At 36.6% G+C, this 18,647-nt stretch overlaps 1 protein-coding gene across 5 annotated transcripts in view; it reads left to right on the plus strand.

The window, feature by feature from the left end:
- The first annotated feature begins 1,673 nt into the window (after positions 1-1,673).
- ECT2 (epithelial cell transforming 2) overlaps positions 1,674-18,647 on the plus strand; it is a 55,335-nt gene continuing 38,361 nt past the window's right edge. Inside the window, exons 1-13 of one of the 5 annotated variants that reach the window (XM_040248871.1) lie at positions 1,674-1,797; positions 6,458-6,609; positions 7,240-7,319; positions 7,427-7,519; positions 9,032-9,214; positions 10,600-10,689; positions 11,921-12,028; positions 12,948-13,021; positions 13,728-13,858; positions 14,002-14,117; positions 14,212-14,274; positions 15,874-16,096; positions 18,511-18,647. In XM_040248871.1, the coding sequence (XP_040104805.1) occupies positions 6,480-6,609; positions 7,240-7,319; positions 7,427-7,519; positions 9,032-9,214; positions 10,600-10,689; positions 11,921-12,028; positions 12,948-13,021; positions 13,728-13,858; positions 14,002-14,117; positions 14,212-14,274; positions 15,874-16,096; positions 18,511-18,647 (1,428 nt within the window). In that variant the 5' untranslated portion in view covers positions 1,674-1,797; positions 6,458-6,479. The remainder of the gene's footprint in view (positions 1,798-6,457; positions 6,610-7,239; positions 7,320-7,426; positions 7,520-9,031; positions 9,215-10,599; positions 10,690-11,920; positions 12,029-12,947; positions 13,022-13,727; positions 13,859-14,001; positions 14,118-14,211; positions 14,275-15,873; positions 16,097-18,510) is intronic. The other 4 variants (XM_040248889.1, XM_040248879.1, XM_040248899.1 and 1 more) reach the window with 4 other exon arrangements.

The following is an 18,647-nucleotide window of genomic DNA, read 5'->3' on the forward strand; positions in this document are numbered from 1 at the left end:
TTCTTCACTGTGTGTATGCTCAGTTGTGTTTGACTCTTTTCTCACTAGGTTAATATCTTTTCAGTCTGGAGGCTTTCTGGAATGCTGGGCACACCCTAGTTTAAATACAAAAGTACATTCCACAGTGAAATAGCTGTGTGCCTGAAATTTCAGTAACTGTTTTTCCACACCCGTTTAAATACAAAAGCACACTCCACAGTGAAATAATTGTGTGTGTGTGTGTGAAATTTCAGTGACTGTTTTTCTTTGCTTTTGCCGTAACCTTCACGTGCATGCTCAAATGGAGCCCAACTCTGCAACCCCAAGGACTATAGGCCCCCAAGTTCCTCTGTTTATGGGATTCTCCAGGGGTTGCCATTTCCTTCTCCAGGGAATCTTCCGGACCAGGGATTGGACTTGTGTCTCCTGTGTCTCCTACACTGCAGGTAGAGGCTTTACCACTGAGCTGCCAGGGAAGTCCTTGCTGTAACAGTTATTATGGCATTAAGTGGAGGGCTGAAGGTAAATATTCTTCAGTTATGAAGAAGGAAACCAGTAATTACCACACTGCTTCACTCATTCTGTGGAATGCATTACATGCTTTTCAGGCATTCTAAAGTGGCCTGACAAAATTAGGAAAAATTCTAAATACTGAGGATCTGTTTGAGATGTTAGGAAGTGTTCCATTACAAAGTATGTTTTCCTTCTCTTGTCCAAATTTAATGTTCTAGCAACGGATTCTCCTTTCTGCCTTTATTTAACCAGCAAATAGTTTGAAACTATGCAGAACTCACCTTTGGGAGGTGTGTTTTTTAAGAGACTGTGGCACAGAGCATTATATTTATTAATAGGAAACAAAGAAAAGATTTTCATTATAATAATAGGAATTATAGGAAAAATGATAAACTTGGCTAGACGTCAGAGGAAAGCAGCAAAAGACCTCGAGGAAGAGAGGGTGAAACAGGAAACAATTTACTTTGGCTTCAGAAAATTCTAGAATCTCGTGCCATAGTTTTGCATTTGTTCAAATGCAAGTTTATATATTTTAAAAAGTGCTAGAAACACTAAGAATTTATTCTAATCATGAGTGAAATTCCCTAGACTAGAGCACAATGCTTTACATACGTCAGGATATAAATAAGCGGCTTCTGAAAGTCCAGCTGGAGAGACCCCAAGTTCCCATGTGTTGGACACCAAGACAACTACCAAACTCTAAGCCCCTTAACACACGTTTAAATTCCTGAAGCCGGAAGCATACAGGCAGAAAAATCTTACAACTCACAGGAACCACTGAGAAAAAATTCATCTGTCAAGGCACAGATTACATTTAAGGGATCTGGCAGAGTCTAATCCATTAAAAAAGAAGAAGAAGAAAAGAAAAGCTGAGGGGACCGAAAATCCACTCAACCTCTCCCTAGAAACGGGATGTTTACTGAGTAAACAAGCGGTAGCCTCAGACACACCTGCTAATCACTCCCACAGAAACCCAGGAGCCTCTATCGCCACCTACCGGTCGCATCCCGGCGCTTCTCTACAAATTCGTGACGTTCTGACGTCGGAGCCGTTGGGTTTATTTGAAACACACGCTCGACCAATCCGTCAGCGTCTGCGGGGAGGTGCGCAGCGGCCAATCACCGCCCCTCTGGAGACTCCAGCAAATGGGAAAGAGGTTGACATCACGCGCCAATCGGCATGCCTTTTAGAGAGAGCGACTCACTTTTTGAATTGGCTGTGGCCGCGGCCGGCGAGGAATGGCGGTAACAGTGAGAAGGAGCTGTGCTTGAAAAGGTGGAACTTCCAGGGCGTCCTTTGAGACTGGTGAGGGCTCTGTGGGTGCGCGGGGCGGAGGTGGGAGTGGGCCGGCGTCCCCAGAGCAGTGGGCCGCTGTGCTTGTGCCCCACGGCCCCGCCCCGGTGACCGCGAATTCCGGAGCACCCAGCCCTGGCTTCCCGGCTCTGGAAACCACCCCGCCGTCTTCCCAACAGCGGGGCCGGGATGCGGAGTAGGGGCTGGAGGTCATCCTGGCTGCTATGCTTCGTCATCTCTTGCCGGGTTGGATATTTTTTCCGAAAGAGTTTCTGGGCAAAGGGGGGAGTTGTCGGAAAGGGGGTCTTGGCAAGCCACAATGGGCACTGCGGATCTGGGGGCCGGCAGCTGTGGCCTTTGGAGGCTTATCTCAGATTACTTAGTGGTTTCAGTCTTGGATTCTTCCTGGCGTCTTTAGTTTTTAGTATTTAATGTAAAATGCCAGCCCTTTCCGGCTCTCCACCCCGCGTACAGATGGATATGGTTTAAGGGCTAAAACCGCAGCCTCTGAAAGCGGCTCGGAATTGTTTTGCCACCAACAGTATGCCCTGGGGGAAATTTATCTCTCTGCTCTAGGTTTCTTATCTGTGAAATGAGTATAATAATAGTACTTGTCCTTTAGGATTGTTGCAAAGATTAAATGAATGCAAGTAAAACGTTTAGAACAGTGCCACAAATTGGTTAAATAAAATTTGTTAATGACAGTATTAGGTAACGTGAACAATGTTATTGTCAATAATACCACCAACATGTCCAGTATGGCATTTAGCTCCTCCACCCTGAAAGATGATTGCCTAAAAAAATAAAAGGAAACTTGTTTAAATGACAGATTTTATCTTTGTTATGGAAAGAGACATATGTTGTATTTAGTTAAAAACTCCTTGAGTATGTTCTCAGATGAAAAAGTAACTTATGGGTTTTATGAACACTGATTTTTTTGTGTGTTTATCTTAAAAGCTTACAGAATACATGAATGTGAAAAAATTATTAGTGCTTTTCAGTTTGTAATCAGACTGTTGATACATGGTAGCATGCATCTTTTTTCTAAATGTTAAAGCTGTTTTCCACTTTTTCCCCATCTATTTGCCATGAAGTGATGGGACCAGATGCCATGGTCTTAGTTTTCTGATTGTTGAGCTTTAAGCCAACTTTTTCACTCTCTTTCACTTTCATCAAGAGGCCTTTTAGTTCTTCTTCACTTTCTGCCATAAGGGTGGTGTCATCTGCATATCTGAGGTTATTGATATTTCTCCCAGCAATCTTGATTCCAGTTTGTGCTTCGTCCAGCCCAGTGTTTCTCATGATGTACTCTGCATATAAGTTAAATAAGCAGGGTGGAAATATACAGCCTTGACGTACTCCTTTCCCAATTTGGAACCAGTCTGTTGTTCCATGTCCAGTTCTAACTGTTGCTTCCTGATCTGCATACACGTTTCTCAAGAGGCAGGTCAGGTGGTCTGTATTCCCATCTCTTTCAGAATTTTCCACAGTATATTGTGATCCACACAGTCAAAGACTTTGGCATAGTCACTTCATGGCAAATAGATGGGGAAACAGTGGAAATAGTGGCTGACTTTATTTTTCTGGGTTCCAAAATCACTGCAGATGGTGACTGCAGTCATGAAATTAAAAGACGTTTACTCTTTTCAAGGAAAGTTATGACCAACCTAGACAGCATATTAAAAAGCGGAGACATCACTTTGTCAACAAAGGTCCATCTAGTCGAGGCTATGGTTTTTCCAGTGGTCATGTATGGATGTGAGAGTTGGACTGTGAAGAAAGCTAAGCGCCGAAGAATTGATGTTTTTGAACTGTGGTGTTGGAGAAGACTCTTGAGAGTCCCTTGAACTGCAAGGAGATCCAACCAGTCCATCCTAAAGGAGATCAGTCCTGGGTGTTCATGGGAAGGACTGATGCTGAAGCTGAAACTCTAATACTGTGGCCACCTGATGCAAAGAGCTGATTCATTTGAAAAGACCCTGATGCTGGGAAAGATTGAGGGCAGGAGGAGAAGGGGACGACAGAGGATGAGATGGTTGGATGGCATGACCGACTCAATGGACATGGGTTTGGGTAGACTCTGGGAGTTGGTGATGGACAGGGAGGCCTGGAGTGCTGCGGTTCATGGGGTCACAAAGAGTCGGACAAGACTGAGTGACTGAACTGACTGAAAGCTATTTTGGCAGTAAACTGATCATATATAGTATCATCAGAGACAGTTTTACTTTTTAGTTACTTCCCTCTTTTGATGGTCTTTAAACAGAGAGGCATAAGTGAAAAAATGAGAACTCATGGTATTTTTGATTTATTAAATACTCTCTCTTACGTTCCTTAAAGCAGCAATCATGTCTTGATTTTTCTTTCTTTTTTAAAAATTTTATTTTTGGTTGCGCTGGGTCTTTCTTGCTGCATGTGGTCTTTCTGTAGTTGTGGTGAGTGATCTGGGGCTATGCTCTTTATTTCTTGTGGTGCACTGGCTTCTCATTGCGGTGGCTTCTGTTGCCAAGCATAGAAATTCAGTAGTTGAGCCCTGGCTTCAGTAGTTGCAGCATATAGGTTAGTAGTTGTGGTGGATTTTTCTTTTTAACATCCTTTTAAGGGGACTTGAAATGAAACCCTGTTTAGAGCCTTTTTTTTCACTGGAAACATTTAAGTGTGAGAGACGTAACAGAAAAATAAGGGCTGGATAGAGTTTATTATTGATTCTAAGACTCTTACTAACAACTGTTGGAGCTCTCCTTTGGGGACCCTTTAAATAGTGATTGATGTGGATGTATGGTAAAACAATGAGAAATGTTCACATTGTGAATATTATCAGTTCAGTTCAGTCACGCAGTCCTGTCCAGCTCTTTGCAACTTCACAGACTGCAGCACACCAGGCTTCCCTGTCCATCACCAACTCCCAGAGCTTGCTCAAACTCATGTCCATTGAGTCAGTGATGCCATCCAACCATCTCATCCTCTGCTGTCCCCTTCTCCTGCCTTCAGTGTTTCCCTGCATCATGAGAATGAATAATTGTCACTCACGTAAAGACATCATCTAATAAGTTTATCACAATTGGATTTGAGTTGTACTGTTACCTTTTCCTCGTGTGGAAACTGAGATATAACCTACTAAGTGCAGAGTTGAGACTGGAAGCTGAGTTGCTTGACTTTGAAGCAACTAATATAAGTTAGTGCACTTAATAGTCAGGCTTAAGTCTATTATTATTAGTGTGTACCTTGTCACACTATTTGATATCACTTTGCAGAAATTAGGCTAATAATACTTTAAACATTACTTTGTTAAAAAATCTAGTGAAAGTTATTTGTATATTTTGTTATCCTGAAAATGTAGGAAAAGGTAAATCAGATCAGGTATGCACTCAGATGCCGCCTCTTCTTTGTATTTGCCCAGTATTCTGGAAATTTACCTCAAGATAATAAACTTACATTAAAAACTCCAGTTTGAATTGATAAAGGTCTGTTCAGCTTTTTCTTTATTCCCTGTTTGCTTAACGTTTCAACTCTTAGAAATTTAAAAAAGAAAGATTTTCCTTCATAGTCCAGGATCATAATGATGCTTGTTAATTGTCTTGTGAAATCTTTCGAGGAGAAACTTTTGTAAGGTAATATGAAAATACAGATAAGGGAGCAGTCCAGTTATACATGAGAAGTTTGGAGAAATCTATAGAAAATAAGTCAAGTGGTGTGATGAGTTGAAAGACATGCTAGGTGGAGAATTGAGCCCTATTAAATGCAAGTAGGCTTGTATAAAATTAAAATTATAAAATTAAAAATTATAAAAGTAAAAATTAAAAATAAATAAATAAATTTAAAAAAAAAAAAAAATAAATGCAAGTAGGTGTGGAGTAAGTTGTTTGCAAGTCTGGGAAATTCTTTGTGGCCGGAGCAGTACAGTCCATGTGGACTTGGGGAAATAGAGGAGGTGAGGTTAAATAGGTGGACTAGGATGAAAATGTAAACTGGATGGTGAATTTGAAGTTGATTATCTAAGGAGCCCTTCTCATGCAAGTTTGAAGCAGGGAAGTAACATGGTCACATTTATTTTTAGAACCATACCCTGAAAACCATGTGGATCGTGACTTCTGCAGAAACTGGTGATAGAGACAGTTGTCTGGAACTGTTGTTTTTCACCAAGTGGGCATTGTGGCACTGGCCAGAAAAAGACTGGCTGGATCCCAGGGATACAGAGATGCTTGAGGGATTGATAGCAATTTGGCGGAGGGCAAATGAGGTAGATGAAAGAGTAAGGATGGATCAGGTTTTTGACTGGGATTATTTAGGGGATGATGGTGACATGATAAATGAAAATAGGAAGAGAAATAGTTTGGATAAGGGCAAAGGTTTGGAGGGGGAGGTAGCATAGTATTTATGAGTACATTTTGAGTACTTTTTGACTGTCTGGTAATATCCTGTACTTTTGTACTTTTATACATATAATGTACTTTGTTACATTGTTATTTTACTGTATCTCTATGAGTCAGGTAAGAGTATCTTTATCTTATAGATAAAGAGCAAACTGAGCCTCAGAAGTTGAGTGGCTTCCTTTGGTTCAGTATTTTTAAAAAATGGGTAATGATATTTCTTGTAAGTTGTAGGCATTAATGCTTGTTTTTGCCTAACAATTACGTTTGTTTTTTTGTAATTTTATTTAAATTTTTCTTTTCAGCCATCATAGAAGAGAACAAACAATGGCTGATAATAGTGCATTAGCATCCACTACTGGCGGTACAAGCTTGGCAGACTCTTCCATTTTTGATTCTAAAGTTGCCGAAACTTCTAAGGAAAACTCATTTATTAGATCTACTTCATGTGTTGAAGGTAAACATGTTATCTGCTTTAAAATGCCAAATCACTCTTTTAATCCTAAACTTACTGACTAGCAATTTTCTTATGATTTGACTATAATATTGTTAAGTTAGGGTACAGGCATTCAATAAAAATTTGTTAACAAAAACCCATTGCACTAGATTTTTTAAATTATTATTTGGCATCTCCCAGCTTCGAAGGAGAGGGTGTCTTGTTGTTGGGTATTGCTTTTGCTGTATGTGAGGGCAGTCTAGCTGCAATATTGTTAGCTAGAATATATTCAGTTGGGACTGGTCAGGTGAAGAGCCACTTCTTCCCTTTCCACTGTGTTAACGTATCTTTCATAGAGTTGTATGCGCTATTTAAGAGGATGACTCTGCAAGTTGGTGAATGCTTTCTTTGGTTATGAAGAGTGCTAATGTTTGAATACTTTGTTTATAATACAGTATGTTTCTCTTCTGAAATGATACCTGATGAGATTTTTTTAAAAAGCCAGGAATTAAGTCATTTTAATTTCAGGGAATGTTATTATCTCAAAGATGGGAAACATTACAGATCTAGCCAAAAAGGGATTGGAGACTACTGATTTTGATGTTAGTGAATAATAAAAGTGTTTTACTTAAATGTTTTTAATTTTAATAGAAGAAATGCCTCAGATTGAAACAAGAGTCATACTGGTTCAAGAATCTGGAAAACAAGAACAACTTATAAAAGCCTTAAAGGTATGGAGATTTACCTTTTTATTTTTTTTTAAAGAAACTATCATCCCATCGGTGCATAAATAAATTTATAGTTCTCTTAATCTCATAATTAAGTCTCTTTTCCACAGACTATTAAAATAATGGAAGTCCCTGTTATAAAGATAAAAGAAGGTTGTCCTGGAAAATCGGATGAAAAATTAATAAAAAGTATTGTTAATATGGTATGTCAAGCCTTTCGTTGCATGTGGCATGCTGCACTTCCTTTGATTGTATTCTGTAGTCCACTTAATGGTGATTGGGCCTAAAGTAGACGTGAGGTATACTTTGAACACTGAAGCTAGATTAATGAAAACTGTGACATTTATTTTAAAATTTGGATGTTTCTGAAACCCCAAACTATAATGTTTTATAAACAATGAAATCCTTATAGAGTAATTTGGGATTGTTAAATTTAAATGACATTTCACTTATGTATTTGTGAAGATCTAATACTTTAAACTCTACTTTTTCCTCAATAATTTTATTTTATTCTAAATTCTTGCATTACTTCCACAATTCCAAGTCAATATTTGACAGTCACCAGGGAATTTACCTCACTGTATGAAATATCTCTAATTCCCTATACCAGCTAATACTAGATTGTGAGGGTTTCCATAATAACATATGCTGGGCGGCTCAAACAATAGAAATATGTTTTCTCACTTTCCTGGAGGCTAAAGTCCAAGATCAAGGTGTCAGCAGGTTTAATTTCTGTTGAGGCCTTTTTCTTTGGCTTGTCGATGACTGCCACCTTCTTGCTTTATCTTCACATGGCTTATCTTCTGTGCATGCATATCTCTTTTGTATGTCCAGATTTCCTTCTCTTATAAGGACACTATGCACCTCTAATACAGTCTGACTAGAATCCACCCATGTGACTTCATTTAACCTTTATTACATCTTGAAAGGCCATATCTTGAAATAGTTACATTCTGAGGTACAGGGGATTAGAACTTCAGCATGAGTTTTGGGATACACAATTCATCCCTTCACATCAGCCTGAGAAGTAAAGCCCAGGTATTGACTCACCCATTTGAATTTTCTTTTAAATGGTTCTGTTCTTTTTATACAAGTCATGTAGATACTTAACTATCTTCATTCTTTTTCATGCATGTACATTACAAAGTTGTCTTTTTATATCCTGTGTATACAATGTTGTAGTTGCCTCCATATTTTCTTATCTTTCTCTTATTTCCCTCATATATACTGAACTTTCTGTAGATGTTACATGTCATAGTATTTTTTTCTTTTTTTCTGACTATGATTTGTGCAGGAAGAACTATGAGTATGGCATCATTTTCTCAGAATAAAAAGCAACTCTGGATATCTTTCTAAGGCATCCTACTATCAAAATACATGTACTTAAAAAATTCATCATCCCTATTTTTATATCCATACTAGATGCTTTATAATGGCTACCAAGTCATGTCAGAAACTTATGCCTTTATAATAATTTTCAAAATTTAAAATCTTAATGTAGAGATGTGTTTATATAAATAAGTAAAGAAATATGACCTCACTATTAAGTATAATGCTCATTGTATGATTTAAAACTTAAGTTTCTGCATTTCTACAAATATACAAATAAAAATGTTGACACTGAGTTGATTTGGGGGTCTTATTTAGAGAGATTTATAATTGATTTTATAATATATAAATTTTATTTCTTAATAATGCCATGGAAAAAAATCAAGGAAATTAAACTGCCATTTGTAAAGATGGAATCAGTTGAAGAAGTTAAAACTTTGGATTCTCCAGAATTTGAAAATGTATTCATAGTCATGGACTTCCAGGATTCTGTCTTTAATGAGTTATACAAGGCTGATTGTAGAGTTATTGGACCACCAGTTGTATTAAACTGTGCAGAAAAAGGAGAGGTAAGAAAGAATATATGCTTATTATAACTTTTCAAGGTTAATAAAATTTTATTAATGAATTTTTTGCAGAAAAATCTCATTAATTGTTGAGAATATGAAATATTTAGAATAGGAATAGTAGTGGCTACTCTATAGTACTCCCTTCTGTAGAACTCAGAAGTCCTTTAATCATAAATAATATGTGTGTGCGTGCGTGTTAAGTCGCTTCAGTTGTGTCTGACTGTTTGCAACCCTGTGGACTTTGGCCCGCCAGGCCATGGGATTCTCCAGGCAGGAACACTGGAGTGGGTTGCCATGCCCTCCCTCCTTCAGGGGATCTTCCCAACCCAGGGAACGAACCTGACCCAGGGATCGAACTCCCGTCTCTTACATCTCCTGCTTTGGCAGGCAGGTTCTTCACCACTAGCGCTACCTGGGAAGCCCGAAGAATATCATATGTATATACAAAATCTTAATACCTGCAGTATCTTGGGAAGAAATAATTTGCTTTAAACCTGAGTACCAAAGATGTGTATATATAAGTACATAAACTTTAATTTTCCTCCACATAGAACAGCTACCACAATTGCATTTTTATCAGTTTCTACTGATAAATTAGGGAAATTACTTTAGCTTTTTGTTTTTGAATAGCATTTCAGTTAAGTTGTAGCAGAGTTGATACATATTTTATTGCTCTGTTTTGGCATTCTTAAGCTTGCCTTATTAACTTTAAACTGCTTGGATCTTTGTGCTTCTTTTATTATAGATACTAATGATGAGCACATGATAATCTTTTAGTTCTCTGTTTTGATTCAGAAGTCTTGTTTTTAAAAAACACATAAACATTTTAAAGGCCAAGATTATGGAAAAGTATATTTCTGCCCAGTAGTGGGAATTAAATTGATATCTGTTTTTAAGCATTCTCTTTCATATATAGATAGATAAAATCATTTGTTAAATTATTCACTATCTCCATTTTTTAGCTGAAAAGTTAGAATCATATTTGGTTCAAGTATATGTATGATCAGTATTTATTAGAAAAATATTTTTGACCTCTTTTAACTTTAATTTGAAGTATTTACAGTAGTATATGGAAATCTTTTATTATAAACAATACCTCATGTATCAAAATACATTTTGGAAATAAAGGTTTGGGTATGGATATTTATGTTTTATTTGGCAGTAGTAAAGTATGTTTAGATTATGTGTATCAAGTATGATATGGGAAATCATGGGAACTTTTTATTGTGAAATTGATCCTTGCAATTTCTTACATGTTGAAAGATGCAAGTATATTTTGGGGTTTGGAGTGTTAAATGGCAAGAGAGGGAAATATGTTTAGTTTAGGAAGATGTGTTCTATTTTTGCTATAGAGAATCTCACAGATTTAAAATTGTATCCTTCAGCCTCTGCCATTTTCATGTCGCCCACTCTATTGTACCAGCATGATGAATCTAGTACTATGTTTTACTGGATTCAGGAAGAAAGAAGAACTAGTAAGTATTTTAAAACATTCTAGTCAAAGAATATTTTCTCTAAAAAAATAAATTTAAATTTGCCTTTTTTTGGTAGTTGTATCATGATTTTATTTTTAAAATACTGAAGGAGAAATTACTGTGAACATGAAGTGAAATCGCTCAGTCCTGTCTGACTCTGCGACCCCATGGACTGTAGCCCACCTGGTTCCTCCATCCATGGAATTTTCTAGACAACAGTACTGGATTGGGTTGCCATTTCCTTCTCCAGGGGATCTTCTTGACTCAGGGATCAAACCTGGGTCTCCCGCATTACAGACAGACGCTTTACCGTCTGAGCCACCGGGAAGCCCACTATGAGTATGAAAGTGAAAGTGAAGTCTCTCAGTCGAGTCCGACTCTTTACGACCCCATGGACTGTAGCCTACCAGGCTCCTCCGTCCATGGGATTTTCCAGGCAAGAGTACTGGAGTGGGGTGCCGTTTTCTTAAACTTTGTGAAGAAACACTCTGAAGAGCCTTGTAAACAAACAAATGTTTTGTCTAGGGTGGCTGGTCTGTGAATTAGAAAAACTTTGTAACCGTCTGTTTAAATTGTCTTTTTAAGTATTTTATTAGCATATTATTTGAAGTTTTTGTTTATGCATTGCGATTTTTTATTATGTATATCTAGTCTTAAAGTATTCTCATTGCTCTAGAGAATTCATAGAAACTTCTTTCTTTGATCTGTAAAATTATTTTTGTTGGAGCTAATGCCTGGCATGCTGCAATTCATGGGGTCTCAAAGAGTCAGACACGACTGAGTGACTGAACTGAACTGACTGACTGGGGTATTAATATAATTCAGTGGGAAGAATCTTGATGTGATGACAACCTGGCTTTTAAAAAGTAATAAATTGAGGACATACATTTTTTTGGGACACAAGCCTGTTGTGTCCCCCTTAGCCTGGCAAAGCAACAAGCTTTTTTACTTCACCAACCACCTCCGAGAAGTAATATATTTTTCACTTGTGTGAAAGCCAGTCTTTAATTAACTTAGTTTTATATGTTCATCTTAACTAGCTTATCTCTCTGTATGATTTTGCCTATGCCAGTAAGGCAAATGAATCTTTAATTTTTTTAACATAAACTTTATAAAAATTCTTTTATGTACCTGATAAATAGAAATCAGTATATGCTAAATGAACTACAAACATCATTTAAAATTTTGTTTATATTAATCAAAAAAACCAATGTTTACTTTTTCTTTTGAGGTCAGATTGGTGGCATTGGTTCATCACATGGGTGGAGTTATTAGAAAAGACTTTAATTCAAAAGTTACACATTTGGTGGCAAATTGTACACAAGGAGAAAAATTCAGGGTATGTAAATTTTAGTATTTTTGTGTATTTCAATATAGCACTGTTTGGTAATGGATTTAATGAAAGTGTTCTCATTTTGTCTATTTCTCTCACAATTTATTGAGGATCAGAAATTCAATTTTTGCTATATGTGTGTTTAGTAAAAAAATTTAAATCATAGGAGTGTGGCCTCTGAGGTTTGAAGGAGGCAGTGGAGCTTGAGTTAGGTCTTGAAAGATGATTAGGATAGTGGAGGTTGGTAAGTGAATAACATTTTAGATGAGTAATATTAGGAAAGAATTACTATGAGCGTTGGTGAGTAAGGGGATCAGAAGGTGATGAGGGTAGGTATTTTTCTCTTATCTAAGAGCAGAACTTTGTTCTTATAAAATAGTTCCAAGATTTAACTTGTGAAAATTATAGAACAGGAGAAAATACTTTTATTGGGATTAAAGTCTTAGTTCAAGATTGCACTTGAAGAGTTTATCACTTTGTTCTCACCCTCCATCAGTGTATATATGTAGCAAATGGTAAGTTTAGGGTAATGTTGAATTCCTGGGAGGTATACTTAGAATTTTTATCTAAGATTTGGTGACCTAATCAGATATATTCTCTTAAACTCTTAGTGCTATCATGGGGGTTAATACTTCTAAGAAAGTAGACACAGAAATAGAAATGTAATAAAGATGAACTGAATCAACTTGGGAGATGTATTTATTTAAAATAAAATGAAATAGCTTGGACCTTGTGGAACTTGTTTTGGAAGTTATTCTAACCTAGATTGTATGATGGAAAGATAGTTTTTTCTTTAATTTTTCTTTATATTTTGTTACAAAGCAGATGGGCAGTGATCTAAGAATGTAATTATAATTGTTCATATCTTATAAGAATGCAGTTATTTAAGGTAAAAATGCATCATAATTAATGTCTATGTTTTTAGGTAGCTGTGAGCCTGGGTACTCCAATTATGAAACCAGAATGGATTTATAAAGCTTGGGAAAGGCGGGATGAACAGTAAGTATTTAGAAATTCAGTTGTTAATTGTGTGAATCAGTCACATGTCATAAGGAAACCCATGTGCCCAAAATTCATAAATTAATATATGAAAAGTTAATTCCATCTTTGTGAAGCTTAGGGAATAAAGTATAGGAGGAACAAAGTTTTTTTTATTATTATTATAATTATTGAAAATGGAGAGACATCTATGATATCTGCGAACTTTATTTTATAAAATAATTTAATCAATAAAAGCATTCTAAAATTATCAGGTAATAGCTTACTGCATCTGGATGTTTGGGTTGTGCTATATTTTTTCTTACGTTTGTCTGGTTACACTTTAAGTGGTAATTGCATTTCATAACCTTGTTAAGCTTTCCAGTCTCACAATTCCTTGCTCATGTACTTGATTATTACTTAAGATTTTATGAAACTATAGAACCCCTGTAATACATATAAAATTTCATGTTCAGAGTAGATATTTGCATCTTTAACAATTACCTGTGATTAAACTGTGTGGGAAGTTACTTCTGGGATGACTGAGGACACATCAGTTTTTTTTTAGCTATAGTTTTTATGAACATTTCAGAATCTAATGTAAAATATTTTCAATAAATGGATTATGCTAAAACCTTGAAAGTTACTGTAGATTTATAAATTGATCTGCTTCACTTATATTGAATTTCAGTTAAGCTGGTTTTAGAAGAGTGTACTTTGTTTTTAGGGACTTCTGTGCATCAGGTGATGACTTTAGAAATGAATTTAAAGTTCCTCCATTTCAAGATTGCATTTTAAGTTTCCTGGGTTTTTCAGATGAAGAGAAAACCAATATGGAAGAAATGACTAAAATGCAAGGTAGAATTCAGCATAATTTAAAAGCTAACATATTTTATTCCCTACTCCTGCTAATCACTTCCTCGAGAATATGTCTCTTTAAAAAATTTGGGCCTGGGGATAAACAGTTGGTCTTACGTATGCTTGTATGCTTTCCTCTTTAGGAGGAAACTATTTACCAGTTGGAGATGAAAGATGCACTCACCTTATAGTTGAAGAGAATATAGTAAAAGAACTTCCATTTGAACCTTCAAAGAAACTTTATGTTGTGAAACAAGAGGCAAGTAATTGTAAAATAAGAGTGGTTTTTAAAAAACATTAGTAATAGCTTTTCTGGTGAGATAAATTCTTAATTAAAGTCTTCTTTCCACTAGTGGTTCTGGGGAAGCATTCAAATGGATGCCCGAGCTGGAGAAACTATGTATTTATATGAAAAGGTATGCTGTTTGTCCCTTTTTTCATTTGTTCTGTGAGCTTGATTGTATGAAGATGACACTTTTTTATTCCAAAAGAACCTAGGATAATTAGCACATAGATCATGTTTTTTTGTCATGTTTAGGAATGTCAGAATAATTAAATAGTTGGATATTGAGGGATAGTCTGTAGATTTAATGTATTGGATCTTATTTTAATCTGTCATTCTGTGTTAATTCTTGGTGATACCATTATAAACCATAACATCCCTATCTTCAAAAACTTAGAACCTTAAAGGAACAAGAGATGTGCATACAATTACAGTACACAATGAAATGTGCCATAATTGAGCAATGTATGTATTCTAACCACTAACTAACTCAGAGACTCAGGAAGGATTGAAAAGAGCAAGTAAATGCTGAGCCATCTTCCTTGGCTAACTTAGTAAGGAAATTCATGTTAGACAGCAGGTGGGAGAGGGTATGAAAGCTTAGGAGTACATTAAAAGTATGGCTTCAGAAAAGAGTGTGGGAAAGAAGGCCAACAGATAAAGCTGACTAAATAGGCAGAATCAAGTTTTTAGTATGTTAAAGCATTTTGATTTGTCCTGTAAGTATTGGAGCAACTGAAGAATAGGGAGAGATGTCATTTTAAAAAATGACTAGTAGAAGGAATTATAGGCAAGGAAAATCCAGCCTTCATTGCTGGATCTTGGTGAAAACAGTGTCGTTCACCAGAATGTGACAGAAAGATATAGAAGCAGGCTTCAAGGGAAAATTTACTTCAGTTTGGGATTTAATAATTTTGAATGGAATGTTGAAGGTGAAGTGTGCATTTATTATGTTTTTATAAAATCTAAATATGTACTCTGTTGTGTTCTCTTTGAGCCCTTATTCTCAATGTAAGTTTCTGAGCGTAAAGTTTAAAAAATATGCCTCAGATTGCAAGAGAGAACTCTTAAAAAATGTAGTGGTAGGACTTCCCTGGCGGTCCAGTGCTTAAGAACCCGCCTGCCAATGCAGGGAACACGGATTTGATCTCTGGTCCGGAAGGATTCCACATGCTGTGGGGGAGCTAAGCTCATGTGCTACAGCTACTGAATCCCACAAGCCTAGAGCCCATGCTCTGCAACAAGAGAAGCCACTGCAGTGAGAAGCCCCTGCTCACCTCAGTTAGTGAAAGCCCTCATGCAACATGGTCAATGTATTTAAAGACAGTACAGTTAAAAAAAAAACAAGTGGTATTTTAGAAATATTGAAGAGTACTGTATCCAGGCCTGTGCTAAATGCCAGAGATACAGTGAAAAAATATGAATAAATGGTCCCTGCCTCCCCGCAATTTATGGTCTAACGGAGAGTAGATTATAAACAAGCTTATAGGCAAATATGTAATAGTAATATTACTGTGGAGAAAAAGAATTAGGTGTTAGTGGTTAGACAATTACAATAGTCCTTTGATTATTATGTTTTATGAAGCAGCCGAATTATGTGGGAAAATGTGTAGTTGTAAAATTATTGTGCAAAACCCAGATTTTATCAGATTCTTAAGTGTGTTTTTCTTTTGTTCTTGTCTCAGTAAAGAACCACAGAAGTAAAATTTAGCTTTTGTGCTTTTGATTGCAGGCTAATACACCTGAGCTCAAGAAATCAGTGTCACTGCTTTCTCTAAATACCCCAAACAGCAATCGCAAAAGACGTCGTTTAAAAGAGACACTTGCTCAGCTTTCAAGAGAGGCAGACTTGTCACCTTTCCCTCCCCGTAAGCGCCCATCAGCTGAACATTCCCTTTCTATAGGGTCACTCCTAGATATCTCCAACACACCAGAATCTAGCATTAACTATGGAGGTAATTCACATTTTTAAATCTTTAAATTTAGTGGAATAGAATAATTATTAGAATGTAGATACATTCGTACGACAGTGACTGGCCTTTGTTCTAGCTGAGGAGAAAAGGCACATGGAAATGCTTAGATTTAACAGTTGCATGCTATATACTAAGTGTTTGTATGTTTTGTGTGTTTATAAGATAAGTTTTATTGCTCCTGTTTTACAGATGACTGTACTGAGATTAGAGAAGTAAAACTTGTCTAGAGTCACACAGCTAGAAAGTGATAGAGCTGTTCAGAGAGCAGATTGTTAACACAAAGAATCACAGGAGATGTCACATGAATAATGGAGAAAATAGGTACAATGAAGTCAGAAAAAGGTGAATTTACTTTGTTTATCAGCTGATACAGGAAGCCGCATATAATTAGTTCTTTTACCTTGATCTTCAGTTTTTTCCCCCCTTTTTTTTTTTCAGTCTGCACACAAATATGTTGTTTTCTAATTTATGAAATAATCAAAACCTTCCCTTGACTTCATAATACTCTCCACTGACTGTCCTATTTCTCTCTTCCCTTTCATATAACTACCCTTGAAGGATTTATCTTGATCCATTGTCTCATTTCCTTTCTTTTTACTGTCTTTTCAGTTCATTCCAATTGAATTTCAGTGCTCTTGCTGGGGAGCCTGACAGTTTTTGTATAGTCAACAGCATTCAGCACATGAGCAGCTACTCCTTCCTGGACAAATTTTTAAATTTTGGCTTTTGTATATCACTCATTTGTCTTTCTCCTTGGCCTAACTTATCTTTCCAACTCTAAATGTGGAATGTTATTCCTGAGTCATTTCTTTTCCATTGAATTCTTCCTAAGTGATCTCATTTAATTCTATGGCTTTTCTTTCTATAGTGGATGATGCCCAAATTTGAGGTTTTTTCTGTTCAACTGTATTCTTCACACCTCCTTGTTCATGTCTAATACACAAGCTGTTCTTCACATAATCACATTAGAAATCTTGATTCAATCTCTATTCCTTTGTTACCCTTCCTTTATCAACCTTTTCTTTATAAATGATCTCTCTTAGGTAATTGCAATGGTCCTTTAGATGGTCTCCCTATATTCATCTTTGCCTTTCTACATTCAGCGCTTAGAGAGGTCTCTAAAAACATGTAAATTGGCGCATGCTGTTCTCTACACAGACAGTAGCTCTGTATTGCCACAGCTTCAGGTTCCTGGGTAACCCTTCCTCAGGTGCTTCTCCTGTCTTGTGCTACTGTCCTCCACTAATACTCTCTGGGTATTAGTCACAGTGTCTGTTATTCTTCAGATTTTTCTACGTTCCAACCATACCTCAGGAACTTTATACTTACTCTCCCTATTTTAAAGAAATCTTACCGGGTTCTCTGTAAAGGTAAGGCCCTGTCCCGCTACTCCTTCCTACCAACCTGACCGTGGGTTGTCATCTTCAGTAGTAGTTACCACTGTTAGAAATTGTTTGTTTACTCCTTTATTGTTTTATTCTCTGCACCAGCATGTAAACTTGAAGAGAATAAAGTACCTTGTCTATCTTCTCTGCTTTATTCCCAGTGCCTGGAATAGAGTTGTTGTTTAGTCCCAAAGTCATGTGTGGCTCTTTTGGGACCCCATGTACTATAGCCCACCAGGCTCCTCTGTCCATGGGACCTCCTAGGCAAGAATACTGGAGTGGGTTGCCATTTCCCTCTCCAGGGGATCTTCTCAACCCAGGGATTGAACCCGAATCTCCTGCTCTGGCAGCTAGGTTCTTTATCATTGAGCCACCAGGCAAGCCCTTAGTATAGAACAGGTAGTCACTAAATATTCATGGAAGGAATTAAAAGTCAGTTTCAAATAAATAGGTGTAGAAAGCTGAGTTGGATTTGAGATTTATTACAAGAGGAGCAAGAATACTTGTAAACAGCATACAGAATGAGTTTTTAGGAAATAGTAAGTCAGTCAGTTTGCTTTGAACATGGAGGAGTGAGTCTAATTAGGTTAATTGTAATTAGGAAATTAACATTTAACACTGATCTACTCTATAGACCTTCAGATTTTACTAGTCGTTCCGCTAATATCCTACCATGCTATTTGGCAAAATCAAAAAGGTTTTTCTGAGTTAAAATTCAATCCAGGATTATAAATTGTGTTATCTTTCTTTAGTCTCTTCTTATCTGGAACAGTTCTTCTTTTCGGTATTTCTTTGTTTTTTAATAATCTTGACGTTTTTGAAGAGTACATGACAATTATTTTTTTCTGGCCTTATTCTAGGATGAAACTCTACTTTAATGAAAATATATATGGTGGTATATTTATAAGAATAGATACCCTTCGGTCTCTCTTTTTGTTGTTGTTAAATCTGTGCAGTGTTTGGTGCTTATATCTGGCTTCCATTTTAAATCTTTCCTCCTTTTTCCTTTAGAAACACCAAAGTCTTGTACTAAGTCTACTAAGAATTCTACTCCAGTTCCTTCAAAGCAGTCAGCCAGGTGGCAAGTTGCAAAAGAGCTCTATCAGACTGAAAGTAATTATGTAAACATATTGGCCACAATTATTCAG

This window comes from Oryx dammah, unplaced genomic scaffold (assembly GCF_014754425.2).
Source record: "Oryx dammah isolate SB20612 unplaced genomic scaffold, SCBI_Odam_1.1 HiC_scaffold_2, whole genome shotgun sequence".
In the NCBI taxonomy this organism is placed as follows: Eukaryota; Metazoa; Chordata; class Mammalia; order Artiodactyla; family Bovidae; genus Oryx; species Oryx dammah.